This window comes from Balearica regulorum, chromosome 5 (assembly GCF_011004875.1).
Source record: "Balearica regulorum gibbericeps isolate bBalReg1 chromosome 5, bBalReg1.pri, whole genome shotgun sequence".
In the NCBI taxonomy this organism is placed as follows: Eukaryota; Metazoa; Chordata; class Aves; order Gruiformes; family Gruidae; genus Balearica; species Balearica regulorum.
This window is the reverse complement of record NC_046188.1, coordinates 41,738,518-41,754,636: the sequence shown is the minus strand read 5'-3', so window position 1 is coordinate 41,754,636 and position 16,119 is coordinate 41,738,518. Positions and strand designations below refer to the sequence as shown.

Genomic DNA, 16,119 nt, shown 5'->3' with positions numbered 1-16,119 from the left:
ACTTGAAGGGTCTGCAAATCTTCATGGCTTCACTTCCCTCAAGGGCTGAAACTGCTTACTTGGTGCTCTGTTCTTTCTTTTTTTAATTTTCCCTCTCTATTTTCAGGTGTTAAATGATACAGAGTCTTCTACTGACAAAGATAAAATAGCAGGCCTCCTGACAGAAACATTCTCCTCAATGAAGAAAGAATTGGACTCTCTGAAGGATGAGGAAGAGTTTCCGAAGGTTAAGGAGGTACTGGCGAAGCCACAAGACACCACTAGCCCACTGAATGAGGGATGTGGTGCCAGTTTACCAAGTCCCAAGAGTTTGGGAGATGAGCAGACGCTAGCTTTGCTGGAACAGTACTCAGAGCTATTGCTACAAGCTGTGGAACGACGCATGGACAAAAAACTCTAAGAGGGGTGTTTTTCAGGTGTTCATGAATACACAGAGATAATCCCAAGAAGAGGACCACAGAGAGAGCTTCAGATTGATGCTATCATCGCACTGGTCTGGGGCTGGTGGGGAGACATTTATAAATTGATTTCCTCAGGCCCCTGCAACTTACTTGCTCTAATTCTCAGCAATGTGCTGGCCACAATTTTAATACTTTTTTCCCCAATGGTCTTCAACTTTCTGTCTCTAGACAAAGTCTTGAAAGAGGAGTTTGGAGAAATTGCCTTGAAATTTCTTCATAGCCAGGAGGTCAGGATGTTTGTCACCTAAAGAAACAAAGAAAATCCAGTTTATCCAAGAAATTCTGAACTGCTGACTAAAAACAAAGGAGTCCGAGTGAAGCCAATCCCTTCCTCTCCAAGGCTTCATGAGAATCAAGAAGCAGACTTTTTATGGGTTTATTTATTAATTTATTTTTCTGACTGTTGCTCTATGTCACGTTTGTGGCTGTTATCTTTGTCCTTTAACAAAAACTGTTAATCCCTTTGCCATATCCCAGCGAGAAACAATCTCTGTATTATAAACCCCCGACAGGGCGACAGGCTGGAGTGTCTGTGCAATTAATGAACTGTTTTCTGCTCAAATCTTGTCTTGCTGTTCTTTCTTTTCCTGCTTTAGTTTTGTTACCTGGAGTAATGTTACTGTTGTCATGACAACCCTGTCTGCTTTTCTCTTGTTTCAAGACAGCCCCCACACTGAATTTTTATCTGTATTCGCCTCTGGGGGAAGGCTCTGCAACCCTTGGACCATACTTTGGAGATTACTTAATGAATTCGGTAGTGGTATTTTTAATCTGAAATTTGACATTATATTGATACTTCAGACTGGGTTTTCTGCAGACATTTTAAAAGTGGAATTTAGATACAAATATGAAAGTTTGTTTCAGCTGCCTTTCATGATTAGGAATTGGATATTGACTTTGATGTTATCATGACTGGGGAATTTGGGGTGATGATTTATTTGTTGAGAAGTGACATGGAAAAGCTGGTTTCCATCTCTTACAGTGTGACTCTGGATTTGAGAGATCTTCAGTGCAACGGCTCACCCATGTCATTTGTTCATTTCACTGTGATAGCAAAAATGTTTTATTCCTGCTTTTCCAGGAAAACAGAATAATTACATCCCAAGACAGCTAAGATTCTCTTACTTTGTAAAGCTATTTCAACTACCCACAGAAGATGGTTTCCCAAAACCTTTGAACAAGATATTTTGGGATGCAGTTACCACCATTTCCCCTGCCCCAGCCTCTTTGCTTTTCATTAATTTCTTGTCTGAGAAACAGAAAATCTTTCCTTCTTGCATTTGTGTGTGCAATACTCTCTCACCCTGTGGAGCTTCTCTAAGCCCATGCTAACTTGTGTTTGTAGTGGCTTAAAACTATCCAGTGATTTTTTTTTTTTTTGGTCAATGATAAGCTAAGAAAAAAAATTTTCAAACCAATGAAATTCTTCAGCACCTTCCCCCTTATTCCCACTCCTTTCCATGACAGGGACAGATACACAAAATGCTTTATTTCTTCCTCCATCTCCAGTCTGCCTTGTATTTTAAGGCAGAGCAGTGTAATCCCAGTTTATAAAACTAATGCAAGCAACAAGCTTTCAATGGGAGAGAGAATGCTAGCATCTGTGGAAGTCACTCGAAGGAGGACAGACTGCATCACCTGGTTCCACAGGTTACAGGCTTGAAGCCATTTTCTTTCATTTTACTGTCCTGGCTGTCATCTCTCTGAAACCCTGTGGCACTTGGAAATGTGGTCTGTCGACTTCTCGTCTTTCTGTGACTGGACATCTGCAGTGCAGCCTTTTTTCTACTGGGCTGGCCAGACTGGTGTAGGATGACCTGTTTCTTCTGAATAACTCCAGGGCTGAATAATCTGCAGTTGTCGCTCTCCCCATAACAGATTTGCTGGCTGATCACCACTGCCGAGTGCTTCGGGACTTGGCGGTATGGGGAGCACTTTGAGAGCTTTCCACCCACTTCTGCCTGTAATTTAAATCTGCCTAATCAGGTTTCAGGCATCTTTGCTAATCTTTCCTTCCGTGGGCTTGTACTGAAACTTTAAAAATGTTATTTTCTAGTCCTGACTCAGCATTGCACTGTGCTGAATCAGCTGGTGTGCTTGGTCTCACGGGCAGCTTCTCTTGCACAGACAGGTTTTGCAGAGGCAGGCAAGTTGAAAACCAGAGAGGAAATTTCTGGCAGTTTCCTTGAGTGAAAAGGCGTGCTGGAGATGCTGCGAGTGGAACATATGATGACAGTCACGTTGGATCTCTGATGGAGTTAGTGTGGGTCAAGCTTGCTTTTGAGACAATTAGTTCCTCCACTTTCAGACTGTGAACATATGTCCTAGTATACAGGAAATTTCTTGCTGTACTGGGGCCACAAGACACTCAGGTAAAATAGCAGTCCCTTCAACCCAGGTATCTTTTGGTACTGGCGATAACGGTTTGAGGGTCCTTTATATTACTTCCCTGTGCAATTTTATTCCATTTTATTATTTAAACTTTGAGGTAGTGACAAAAAGGGTCAGAGATGATGCAGAAGAGCCAGTGGCGAGAATGCAAATTCCTGTTAAGGTAAAGAGCAACAACCAGTGAAGCTGGCATAGAGATACGAAATAAAGCTCCTTGGGAATGAGTTGTGTGAAGCAAATCTGATTTTGGGGCTGATTGGAGTGGGCTTTGCTTCCTGGAATGGATTTTGCTTGGGGTCACGGCTGCATACAGGAAACCAGAGGGAAAATCTGATCGGAATGACAGTAAGAGAAGTGTCAGGCAAGTAGATCAGCTGGAGGATGGTTGTGTAGTTTAAAACAAATTAGAATAGTGTGTGTAGGACACTCAGGAAAAGAGAGTAGAGGTAGAGATGGTCTGGGCCTGAGGAACACCATTTGGCCAATACCTGTGAAAGATTTAGTACAGAAAGGGTTCAGGGAAGTAGATTTAGGACTGAGATGATGATCTGTAATTGAAGAATGAATCGGAAAGGGTTTGTTTTGAAGTATGTCCTATTGGGCCTCTTGTTTCTTCGCTTGCTGTCCTCTAAGCAACTGTTTTTTCCTAAACAGCAAAGTTGTAACCTGTTTGCCCAAGGCTTGGATGTTACAAATTGAGTAGTGGAAGCCCAGTAAAGGCGATGCTGGTGCCACAAGTTTGTTGCTGAGAGGGGTGAGGAGGTAGTGTTGCTCTTTAAAATTTGAGACTGATCCAACTGATTCTTCCCTGCTAACTTCCTATTGCTGGCAGTAGGAAATCCTTAAAATTCTAGTTTACAGAACAAAGAGAGCATAAATGTGTTACATTTTGTTGCACCTTGTGAATATGTTTCACCACAGGCCGTTCATTGGGCCAGGGAGAGAAATGCTGAATGGTAACTGCCTGGGAAGTGGAGAGGCTTGTGGGAGGAGGTAATAAATGTGAGTCTATCCCTCTTACTGGTTTGTGTGGGTGTTAGCATAGCCATGACCAGATAGCTGTATTAAGACAAGTTATTTAACATAAAGTCTGAAAAAATTATTTGGACCTACCTATCCTCTTTACATACATTTTGTCCCCTCCAACCCAACATTCCTAGTCAAAATGAGAATAGTTGGGTTTTGGGGTGTTTCCCCTCCATTTTGTAAATAGCATTACTTTTGCCTGTGGGACCCCTTGGTTGATTCTTGGGCCCTCTGAACTGGTGTAGTGGGAAGGGCTGCAACCTGAGAGGGCAGCAAACTCTTTCAGTTGTGTTTCCTGCTGCAGGCAGGGTTAACGCCTTCCTCCTCCCATCCCTCGGTAGCACCCAGGAACCGTGTGTATGGGAGACTGCGTTTCTTCCACCTCCTCTCTCAGGTTGTCCTCTCCTTTCCATGGGACCTCCCAGGCGATGGTTGGGGCAGGCCTTACATCAACCCCCTCCCCAGTCCCCCCTTTTGCAGACTTCATCGTGACTCAGAGAAGTTTCTGGGAGTAGAAACATACGAACTTAATTTTTTTAAAAGAAAGAATATGTATATAATTATATATAAGAAAAAATGAAGTACAGGTATTTAAACACCATTGGTAAATTCATGCATGTATATGGTGTCTCCCCCCACTCCTACCCTGTTGGATGTGCAGCATCCAGGATACTAAATGACAGAAACCTCATTCAAATAATAGACAGGTCTTCTAGCAGCCCCGGCATGAGCAGGTGCTTCTTCCTCTGGATGAGACCGGCGTGTCCCATATTTCAGATCGTGTGTGTAAATAACTGGGGGCAGCTGGGACTGTGTTCATATGGGTACCCCACTGTAAAGTGTCGGTGGGGAGATGCTTGGGCAGCAGCGTTAGGAATAAGCCATGTCTGCTCCGCGTGTCCTACGTGTGCCGAGGCACCAGGCAGGCAACTCTTTACCCGTGTTCTCCACCACTACCCTTTTCCTTCACCCCTTTAAAAAAAAAAAAAAAATCAAAAACAAACAAACAAAATCCCTCTTGCTTTATTTATAAATGTGTGTTTTTATACTTCTGGCTTTAGGTAAAATAATCCTTTAAAATGTCCTTTTTTTTTTTTTTTAATTATTTGGACAAAAATAATAAAAATCGTTTGTTGGGTTTTTTTTGCACTGTAAGGCTCCCCTCGGGAGCTGTTTTTAACTCTGTATTCATTTGTACTCCGTGTCTTAAACTGTTTCAATAAAAATGTGATCATTTGTTACCGAGCTGCTGTCGAGCTGCGCGACCCACTCGGGATTTCATTTTCGGGGGTAGGGAGGGTGGGCAGAAAGGGAGGCCGCGGCGGGGGAGGGAGGGAGGAAGGGAAGGCGGGAGGAGGAGAGCGGCTCCTCCTCCTCCTCCTCCGGGGCCGGGCTGGGGCCCGTCCGTGGGGCGGTGGCGCGGGCATGGCGGAGGGCGCGGCTCTGCGGGCCGTCAGGGGCTGCCTGGCCGCCTTCCCGCGGGAGGCCCGCGGTGAGCGGGGGAAAGAGGGCCGGGCCGGGGGGGGGGGGGGGGGGGGGGGGCCGCGGGGGGGCGGGCGCTGGGGCCTGGGCCTGGGCCGGGCGCTGGCTCTCTCCGTGGGCCCCAGCCCGCCGGATGGGAAGAACAATTCGGTTTGGGGCCGCCTCGGCGCCCCGGCTGGGCCGCAGCAGCCGCAAATGGCACCTGCGTGGGTTGAACTGGAGCGTCCATGCACCTGCTCTGTTTGCAGCCTAATGTTTCCAAGGTGAAGATGGAGCATGAAAGGCCCCTGCAAAAAGAAAACGAAACGTGAGAAAATGGCCCTTTTAGGTTATTTTCTTATTTATAAAATAGCGAAACAAAGCACTATGCCAGCTTCCAAAAATCTTTGTGTGGTATCATCTCTGTATAAGAGGTGCACCTCCTGTGGGCCCACGGTGTGGCCACCCATGGCAGTAGCTGTGACTGACAGCAGGTGAGTGGCTGGGCGAGGGCCTGAGGTACCCATCTGGCACTGAAACCCTCCCTGACAGCCTCTGGGTTTTAACTGAGCCGTTTCTGGAGCCCATGGGGATCGGCTTGCTTTCAGCTGAGCACCTGTGGTGTGGGCTTTGGAGCCAGTTAGTGTGCTAGCAGCAGGTGCTGCTCTCAGGACACTGAGTAAAACTGTTTCTCATTTTCCTGGACAGAGCTGGGGTGGATGGAGGATGTACCCTATCTTGATAGGCCTCCGTCCCCACTGGAGTTTTATCGAGAATGGGTGAGTCCGAATAAACCTTGTATAATTCAGAATGCCATCAGCCACTGGCCGGCTCTGAAGAAATGGACCTCAGCGTACCTCAGGTATGAAGGAGCTTTGGAGCAGGACTGATGGCCAACTTCAGTTGACCTCAGTAAAAGGCCCTTGGTTAATCTTTGTTTTTATCCTTAAGATTAGCTCAGATTCCTGTGCTTCTGTACAATGGTGTTAAGCCCTGCCAAACTCGTGTGTACGTTTGTTCCTGCAAAGATGCCGTCCTGACCAGTTCCGATGCAGTGTGAAGGGGGGGTGCTGTGGCTGTGCAGCCAGCCAGCCCAGGCTATGGAAACCCAGTCCCATTGCTGTGCTCCGGCCAGTGCTCCACCCCATAGCCTCCCAGTTGGAGTGGGGCTGTAGCACTCTTAGAACAGACTGACTTGTTTGTGACTGAGTACACTTTGTTTTTTAAAAAAAACAAACCACAAATGATAAGCGTTTTAACAATGACTGATATAGGTTTTTTAAAGTTCTTTTTTGAGGTGGGATTTCTGGTTAGGCCTAAAATCTATGGGTTTAAAATTAAGTTTCTCACAGAAATAAGGGCTGTTAACCACATGATGTGTGTGTCTATCAGTCTCTGTTCATCCTTTCTCCCTCCTCGATTGCTGTTGACCATACAGCTGCCCAGATTTGGCTGGGTTGAGTGGTCCCAAGAATATCAAGCTTGTCCATGATTGATGAAAAGAAGTCGCTGAAGAGGGCCCTCAGCCTGCACAGAAGAAAAGGGAGCTCCTTTGTGAACTCACCTGTTAGACGCAAGAGAATTTAGAGAGGCTAAAGATAATACGATTGTCTTGACCACAGGCAGCAATTGGAGCAGAATGGCAGAGTCCTTATCTGACAGTAGAAAATCTAGTCTAGAGACACCCATCCATGGAAAGCCAGGCTTCTTATTTTTGCTGCCCATGAAATACGTTCTTTTTAAAGTAACCAGTGTGCAATATATGGGCCAATTGCAGGTCTGGCTATAAACCTTTGATTTATTTTGCAGGGAGGTAATAGGCCCCAAGGTAGTGAGCGTGGCAGTAACACCAAATGGTTATGCAGATGCAGTGTTTCAGGACCGTTTTGTCATGCCAGAGGAGCGCCAAATGCCTTTCATGGACTTTTTGGACATTGTGGAGAAGAAAGTGACCTCTCCCAACATATTCTATGTGCAGAAGCAGTGTTCAAACCTCATTGAGGAGTTCCCTGAACTTGTCTGTGATGTGCAGCCTGACATACCATGGATGAGCGAGGCACTTGGTAAACCTTCTATTTCTTCTGTATTCAGTAAATATTTTGTACAGAGCTTTGAAACAATCATGCTAGGTACATGGTGAATGTTTGTTTCTGGTTCTGGATGCCAGAGCTTAGTTTGGTTTCATCCCCTTAGGAAGCAGAAGTGGTAAAATATTTAATAATAGAGTAATCTAGGTTTTGGGTTTGGGTTACTCCAGAATCAGTATCTCAGTTGTGATTTGGGACCATCACAACTGAAACACTGTGGTGACAGCACCATATAGCATTTCTTTTCATATAGTGGCTTTTCTCTGATTCAGAATCATGTTTTGATATGGATTCATGCTGTTGCTACCAAAGCTAGTGTAACAAACAAGCAAAACAACACACAGCCCCCACCCCCTTTTGTAAAATTACAGATGTTTTGTTTCTAGTTAAACGTTCTGTTTCAGTCAGTTTCTATTTTACAGCATGTCTTCCCTTAAAAAGTCAATGAAAATGATTTACTGTGATCTCACCATCTTTTTGAACTGTACGTAGATGTGCTGCAATTTCTCTGTGAGCTAAGTCTTAGGGATTCAGAATGTGGAAACAAAGGGTTGTAACCATCGATTTGGGGATGGATGATACTACGTCATGAAGTCTGATCGGCACTACAGTGGCTTCCAGCATAGAAGGTGGCTGCTGTTGCTCACAGACTGCTATTTGTAATGAAACCTGTCATAGTTCTGAAGGAAGTTAAAGGTTAGAATTTGGCAGAACTGGCAGAAAATTATTTGAAATGCTTTTAAACGTGACAATTCTTTTTTCATTGGCAACATGTCTCTATTCCCTAACCATACAGGGAAGAAGCCTGATGCTGTGAATTTCTGGCTTGGGGAATCGACTGCTGTGACATCTTGTACGTATTGTGTGGCGCTGTACGTTTTCTGTGTGCTTTCAGCAGAGGTTCAAGTGGGCTTGTTTTGAGTTAGTGGCTCAGCAGGACTGTGTGTTTTCTCGGACAAGGCAGTTCTACTTTAACGTACTTTTTTTGCCTTCTTTCTCCTGCACTTCTGCAGCCTCTTGCTGCTGTGTTTCTGGGTGCATCTATCTGGCATTGTGTCAGGCAAAGTACTGACAATTTGCTTCGTTGAATACATTTGCTACAACATTATATTGGTACTTTCCACTCCCACTGGCTGCAAGAGGAGGAAGCAGCCAGATGATAAGAGGACAAGCTGACGCTTTCAGTTTACTATAGTTTCTGATGTAGAGAAGGAAATAACACTGATTTTCTCTCTTTCTCCACATCTCTTTTTTCCTCAATCCTAGTACATAAAGATCATTATGAGAACTTGTACTGTGTGATATCTGGAGAGAAACATTTTCTACTGCATCCACCGAGTGACCGTCCCTTCATCCCATATGGTACATAATTTACTATGCAGTATCCCTGGAGGTTGGAAGGAGAAGAGACTAAAATATTGAAAGATATGAAAAAAGAAGCAGAGTTAACATTTTGATGTTGTTACCCTTTCCAGTGTGAACAAATATCTCTTCTATTTCATGCTGCAGGTAGTTTGTAATACAAATATTATTCTAAGGTTGGGTTTTCCAGTCCTGTAAAGTGATAGGTTCATTGATAGTCATGGCATTCTCTTCAGCTTTAGAATATTTAAATTATTCAAGTATCTTGTCAGTATTGTAGCATGTCATCTCTGATGTTTAACAGGTTTGGATTCTGCCTGCTCATTCTTTTCTCTAGGAAAAAAGCCAGGAAGCTGAAGAATAAGTTGTAGTTTAATGAAATATTCAAGTTCCTAACTGAATCTCTGAAAACTGGAGAAATGAAAAAAAGAGATTGTTGTGGCAGCATTACTTCACATTGCCCATTTTCTGTGGCCAGGGGTTCAGCTACTTAGACCATGGGACTCGCTTTGAGAAACCTATTCTACTGGGAGCTGATGGGGTCCATCTGTCCAAGCAGGGCAAGAGTATCTTCGGTCACAGGCTTGCCAAGCTGGTGAAGAGGGCTTTAAAGTTGCTGGGGGAAGGGCACCTCAATCCATTCCACTCCTACCAGTTTGATGCCAGTGCCAGCAATAGATGCCCAGAGCTGGGAGAAGGACCACAGGTCAGCAGGAGAGCACCTGAGGTGCAGCACAAAGGAACTCCAGCTGCTCCAGTCAGCCAGCTTCATCGGGGCCCAACTTAGATGCATCTATGCAAATGTACGTAGCATGGGGAACAAACAAGAGGAGCTGGAGACGCGCGTATGCCTGCAGGGCTGTGATCTCATTGGCATCACAGAGACGTGGTGGAATGGCTCATATGACTGGGGTGTTGGGATGGAAGGATATAGGCTCTTTAGGAAGGACAGATAGGGGAGACGAGGAGGGGGTGTCACCCTCTGTGTCAATGACCAGCTGGAATGCATGGAGCTCCACCTGGGGATGGATGAGGAGCCAATGGAGAGCTTATGGGTCAAGATTAAAGGGAGGGCAGGGACAGGGCACACTGTAGTGGGGCGTCTGCTACAGGCCACCTGACCAGGGAGACCAAGCAGATGCGACCCTCTATAGGCAGATAGGAGCAGCCTCACATTCATAAGCCCTGGTCCTCATGGAGGACTTCACCCACCCCGACAGCTGTTGGAGAGACAACACAGCAGGGCATAAGCAATCCATGAGATTCCTGGAATGCATTGATGATAACTTCCTTCTCCAAGTGACAGTGGAGCCAACGAGGAGAGGTGCCATGCTGGACCTTATTCTCACCAACAAGGAAGGGCTGGTGGGGAATGTGAAGCTCCAGGGCAGCCTTGGCTGCAGTGACCATGAAATGGTGGAGTTCAAGATCCTCAGGGCAGCAAGGAAGGTGCACAGCAAACTCATTACCCTGGACTTCAGGAGAGCAGACTCTGGCCTGTTCAGGGACCTGCTTGGTAGAGTACCATGGGGAAAAAGCCCTGGAAGGAACAGGGGCCCAAGACCGCTGGCTAGTATTCAAGGATCACCTCCTCCAAGCTCAGAAGCGATGCATCCCAACAAAGAAGTAGTCAGGCAAAAAACACCCGGAGGCCTGCATGGATGACCAATGAGCTCCTAGGCAAACTCAAATGCAAAAAGAAGCCTACAGAGGGTGGAAGCCAGGGCAAGTAGCCTGGGAGGAATACAGAGAAACTATCCAAGCAGCCAGAGATCAGGTTAGGAAAGCTAAAGCCCTGATAGAATTAAATCTGTCCAGGAACATCAAGGGCAACCAGAAAAGCTTTTGATAGGTACATCAGTGATAAAAGGAAGACTAGGGAAAATGTGGGTCCTCTCCAGAAGGAAACGTGAGACCTGATTACCTGGGATATGGAGAAGGCCGAGGTACTCAATGACTTTTTTGCTTCAGTCTTCACCAGCAAGTGCTCTAGCCACATTGCCCAGGTCACAGAAGGCAAAGGCAGGGACTGGGAGAATGAAGAACCACCCACTGTAGGAGAAGATCAGGTTCGAGACTGGCGCTGTTCAGCATCTTTGTCAGCGACATGGACAGTGGGATGGAGTACACCCTCAGCAAGTTTGCTGACAATGCCAAGCTGTGTGATGCGGTCGACATGCTGGAGGGAAGGGATGCCATTGAGAGGGACCTTGACAGACTTGAGAGGTGAGCCTGTGCGAACTGCGTGATGTTCAACAAGGCCAAGTGCAGGCTGGATGGAGAATGGATTGAGAGCAGCCCTGAGGAGAAGGACTTGGGGATGTTGGTGGACAAGAGGCTCAACATGAGCCGGCAATGTGCTCTTGCAGCCCAGAAAGCCAACTGTATCCTGGGCTGCACATCAAAAGAAGCATGACCAGCAGGTCGAGGGAGGTGATTCTGCCCCTCTAGTCTGCTCTTGTGAGACCCCACCTGGAGTACTGCGTCCAGCTCTGGGGTCCCCAGTACAAGAAGGACATGGAGCTGTTGGAGTGAGTCCAGAGGAGGGCCATGACGATGATCAGAGGGCTGGAGCATCTCTCCTATGAAGACAGGCTGAGAGAGTTGGGGTTGTTCAGCCTGGAGAAGAGAAAGCTCTGGGGAGACCTTACAGCAGCCTTCCAGTATCTGAAGGGGCCTACAGGAAAGCTGGAGAGAGACTGGTTACAAGGGTATGGAGTGATAAGACAAGGGGTAATGGTTTTAAACTGAAAGAGGGTAGCTTTAGAGTAGATATTAGGAAAAAATTCTTTACTGTGAGGGTGGTGAGGCACTGGAACAGGTTGCCCAGAGAAGCTTTGGATGCCCCCTCCCTGGAAGTGTTCAAGGCCAGGTTGGATGGGGCTGTGGGCAACCTGGTCCGGTGGAGGGTGTCTCTGTCCGTGGCAGGAGGGTTGGAACTAGATGATCTTTAAGGTCCCTTCCAACCCAAAGCATTCTATGATTCTATGAATGTATGAAATACATATATGTCATATTAGTCATACTTTGTAAAACAAGTTACTGTTAAAGCATGGAACAGAGATAATGCTTACATTTTATAGTGTGTAGTAAAAAGATGACTCCATCTTTTTGAATATCAGGTTAAAGGAGAGAAGCTTTCTCAAGGGAGGTCTTGGAAAACCACATGTGCTGAAGCAATGAAAGAAAAGCAACCTGCCATATCTGAAGCAGTTGATGAGCCCTATCAGATAAAATTAGAAGTGAAAGGCTGGCTGCAAGTCACTAATAACTCTTGTGAGTGCTATCTTGCTAGACTGACCTAAGAAGAAATGCCAGAATATAGAATGATGTGTAAGTCAGGGATGCATTTATGACTCCTGAAAGGGAAACGAGACAGTTACTGGAACAAAATAGGACCAGGAGAAAAATGGGTTTTGAGGAGAATAAATCCTGTGAAGAATGAAGGTTGTAATTCCAAACAGGAAGGCAGTTCAGTATTCAGACTGACTTCAAAAAATATAAAAAAATAAGAAATCGGATAAAAATTGAAATGGACAAAGGGAAGGACAGCGAGGACAGTAAGTTGAAATAGGTCGTGTCTTAATTTTTCTTTTACTTGGTGAAAGTGTGACATGGCCTGCCATTAGTTTCTCTAAGTACTACTCTGAGTTGTGTCATTTAATTCTTTCTGTGGTTCCAGAGCTCTATCAGCCAGCAACATACCAAGTATCAGAAGACGGCTCATTTGAAATTGTGGATGAGAAGAATGCAGATAAGGTAAAAAGTATATAAAGAACACAGCCAATACAGCAAAGATAATTTTGGACACTGCTGAGCCCTCAAACTGAGCACATTGATTGATATTTAGAAATCTTTCATTACTGGAAACAGAATGCCCAGATATTTCACTTGTATTTTACTATTCGCAAAAGATCCCCAACTTCCAGAAAAGATTTTTACTGCACACCTGAAACCATTGATGTCATAAACTGTCTGCCTTGCACCAAACTTAAACAGATCCTGTACAGGACTTTTAAATGAATCAACAGTAAAGGAACTGATTTCATTAAGGCTGAAATAGACTCTTCTGCATTCACTTTCTTTTGGCTCTGTACTCAGGGCTAGATTTTACTCTACAGGAGTATCACCCAGTGCAATAAAACGTATCTGTCTCAATGAATAAATTGTGTTTCCTTAGTAGTAGCAATATTTATTTGATTAAAATGTATAGATCTGGAGGCAACGAACAATAAGTCCGTAGCCTTTTGCATCTAATCTCTCTCCTTTCGCCTCTGTAATGTGTGACAAATGCTACAGCTGAACTCGGGGTACGGCTTTTTCTCTGTTTCTAGAGCAGTGCACATGTAATCTTGTGGGAGCATTCCTGTAACGCAGTACGGTGGAGTGCTGAGGTTTATAATTCTGTAGAGCACAGAAGAAATGAATGCAGGCAAGAGGGATTTCCCAGCAGGAAGGGGAGGCTTTAACTGCTGGGAATAAAATTAGACCAGAGAGCTTTAGAAGAAGAAAGGAATTTCTAAAAAGAGTGGTACAGATAAAATACTCATGTACTGAATGTAGGAGGAACAAGTGACTTAAGGGGCTGGAGGTGTTTTGAAAGTACGCCACGAGACTGAAATTTCATGGCTGACATTTAGTACCTTTTTCCTAATTAGAAATGCTTTACTGAAGGAGCAAATTTTTTGCATCCTTGACCTATTCCCAGTTGAGTGTGGAAATCTGTGTAGCTGTACATGTTTTGCTAGGCAAAATACATGTTTTGTAACCTAGTAAGTTTGGTTATCAGTTGTTTTTCTGGAAGCTTGCTGGAATTTTTTGCCAGGGTCAGTACCATATATGTACTCTTTTGCTTTTAGGTGCCCTGGATCCCCCTGGACCCATTGAACCCGAATCTGGAACAGTATCCAGAGTATGCTCAGGCAAAACCTTTGCAGTGTACAGTGAAAGCTGGTGAGATGTTATACCTTCCTTCTCTCTGGTTCCATCACGTTCAGCAATCTCATGGCTGTATAGCAGGTAAAATACAGTCTTTCCAGATATGTTTTTGAACTGTTGCGGGTGTGCAGCTAGAGCGAAACAGCTACAGCAAAGCATAACGGGGACCAAAGGTCCCTGTGAGATAATCTACCTCCCCTCAGGAGGAAATAGCTATCTCAGCAGATGCCACAGGGTCTTGCAGTCTCTTTTGCTAATATTTCATAGCATCGTTGAGAAGTAGTAGGGATGCAACAGAAGAAAGATCTTTCTAGTCATCAAGTCTGGAGAAGGATAGTTAATTCAGTGATCATGATCCAGCTTCTAACACAGAGCTAAGCAGTTTGTCTGCCTAGCCTGCTAACTGCAAATTGGTCATCTGCATACCTTTCACAAATAAAGTGTGTGTTGTGTGTGCAGTTATCACATCAGCTAAAAAGGATGTGGGAGAAGAAAAGGAAACTAGAAAGTGTATGAGTTTTAGGCTTGGATATAGACACAATGTGGAAGATACTGTGTTGTCATGTGAGCTGGAATCTGCTCCAACCTAGTCTCCTACCTTGCTAATAAGCCTATGCTTGTGTTACTGTTCCCCTGTGCTTATCAAAAGTCTTGTCATCTCTTTCTTTGTAGGATTTATCACCATCTCTCTCTATTTTTTATCCTTCCCGAAGAGAGTTCTAGAATTTCAAGCGTTGCCCATTTGGTGCAGGTGGAGGGCTGGGGGTGGTGCAAAGTATTATCATTATATCCTGTAAGTTTTGCAAGAGTTGAGGAAGAGTTTTTTGCTGTTCTTTACCTGGAATAATCCTGTCTGCCCAGAAAGAGTAAATAGAGTATTTTGAACAACATAATATTAGTATTTGTGCAACACTGCAAATATTGCAAGCCCCCCCCCCCTTTTTTTTTCTCAATATTTGTGATACTGTGATAAAAAGACAAGCTACAAGAAAAGCAGTATTTTTGAATCTCTTTTCCCAGTACTGCTGCATCAGTCCTTAAAGATTTTTTGGAAAGAGTTGTTTCCAGTTGCAAGTCCCCGGCCACCCTCTTTTTCTCTGTCTAGCAGAAATGTTAAAGAAGTGATGAGTTTATTTGGCCTTTAGTCTGGTAACTGCACTACAGTCTGTATACACTTGAAAAATCAGTATTCTCTGGGTCTGGTCCAGTAAATGTCTGAAGAGAGAGTATATCCTCCTCCAAGAACTGTTGGTACAATATTATACTGCTTGGCTTATTTTTTCTAGGAGAGGTGTACTAAAAGGAAATGAGAAGCAGAATTAAAGTGCTATCTAATTGATGAATGTTTTGAAGTCATGGTGAATTTGCCATCCTTTACACACTCAGAGGAAGAGATATTCCTATCCAGATATTAAACTTTGCAGTGTATTTGGTATTTTTTTGTCTAAATAGAAGCATAGATTTTGTGTTCCTAAACATTTTGCCAGCTTCTGCTCCAAGGAATCCCCAGTATAGAGTCTGAAGAGGAGCTGGTTTGGGTTAAGACAGAGTTGCATTGGCAGCACTGTTAAAGAGCTCTCATGTTTGCTTACATTATTTTTGGCTGTAGTCAAAGATTTGCTCATTTCAAAGTTCAGTCAGTAATAAGAAAAAGCCTGTACTAGCTGAACTGTGGAAAACAGTCTATGAACATGTTTGTAAATCATTACAATCTAGCCTTAGAAATGTTTTTGCTTTTTCTTGTCTCCTCAGTGAATTATTGGTATGACATGGAATATGACCTTAAGTACAGCTATTATCAACTACTAGATTGCCTCACAAAAACCCTGAAAGTGTTATAGCAGAGATGGGAGACTTGAGCTTGTGATCTGTCTCTCTGATGTGATACAGTCATCAGCATCTGTGGCTGGAGTACAAACATGATTCAAGTGAAAAGAACTGATAACGTCTGATTCAACAACGTCTGACTCAACAACATCTGACTCAACAACGTCTGTCAAACAGATCATGGCTATTTTGCTTGATTACAGAGTCTAGATCAATTGGCCAGATTTTTTGGCTTGTAAGTAGAAGGTTTGATAATAGCATTTTTAGGTCTTTGCATGTTGCCTCAGTGACGGTGAGCAAAATAAAATTTGAAGGGAGGCAATCCAGGTTTTGGAAATCCCAAAGCAGAAGCCATGACAGTTCAGATCTAGAGATTGTTTTCGTAACAACCCAATCAGACAGGGAAGAATCTGTTCTGCCACCCACCTGTGTGTCAGTCCAACATGCGCATTCCGCTTAAGGCAAAAGTCCTGTCCAGTTGTAATTCACTAAGTTCAATGGCTGTGGTGTTTTGATGGTGAGAAATTACAACTTCTGCAATAAAAGGTCCGTTTAAAAGCTTATTT

The 16,119-nt window shown here is 44.3% G+C and overlaps 2 protein-coding genes across 6 annotated transcripts in view; both read left to right on the top strand.

Annotated features, from left to right (window-relative positions):
* Window positions 1-4,424, top strand: part of MAPKBP1 (mitogen-activated protein kinase binding protein 1) — a 101,688-nt gene extending 97,264 nt beyond the window's left edge. For all 4 annotated transcript variants that reach the window (XM_075754433.1, XM_075754432.1, XM_075754434.1 and 1 more), the window contains one exon: window positions 107-4,424. In XM_075754433.1, coding sequence (XP_075610548.1) covers window positions 107-400 — 294 coding nt within the window. In that variant the 3' untranslated portion in view covers window positions 401-4,424. The remainder of the gene's footprint in view (window positions 1-106) is intronic.
* Window positions 4,425-5,246: 822 nt separating this feature from the next.
* On the top strand, window positions 5,247-16,114 carry JMJD7 (jumonji domain containing 7). Of its 2 annotated transcripts, none has more exons than XM_075754443.1 (8): window positions 5,247-5,370; window positions 6,048-6,201; window positions 7,149-7,402; window positions 8,223-8,279; window positions 8,693-8,788; window positions 12,471-12,547; window positions 13,648-13,741; window positions 15,479-16,114. In XM_075754443.1, exons 1-8 carry the CDS (start codon window positions 5,304-5,306, stop codon window positions 15,565-15,567), a joined length of 888 nt encoding a protein of 295 aa, XP_075610558.1. In that variant the 5' UTR covers window positions 5,247-5,303; the 3' UTR covers window positions 15,568-16,114. The 2 variants fall into 2 exon arrangements, with proteins under 2 accessions (XP_075610558.1, XP_075610557.1); XM_075754442.1 differs by having other exon boundaries at window positions 13,648-13,807.
* Window positions 16,115-16,119: the final 5 nt, after the last annotated feature.

Excerpts from the sequence above, each read along its gene's own strand:
- JMJD7 (XM_075754442.1), top strand. The coding sequence starts at position 5,304 with ATGGCGGAGGGCGCGGCTCTGCGGGCCGTCAGGGGCTGCCTGGCCGCC. Across the intron at positions 7,403-8,222 it reads ATGGATGAGCGAGGCACTTG|GGAAGAAGCCTGATGCTGTG; the intron begins GTAAACCTTCTA and ends CTAACCATACAG. Across the intron at positions 12,548-13,647 it reads ATGAGAAGAATGCAGATAAG|GTGCCCTGGATCCCCCTGGA; the intron begins GTAAAAAGTATA and ends TTTTGCTTTTAG.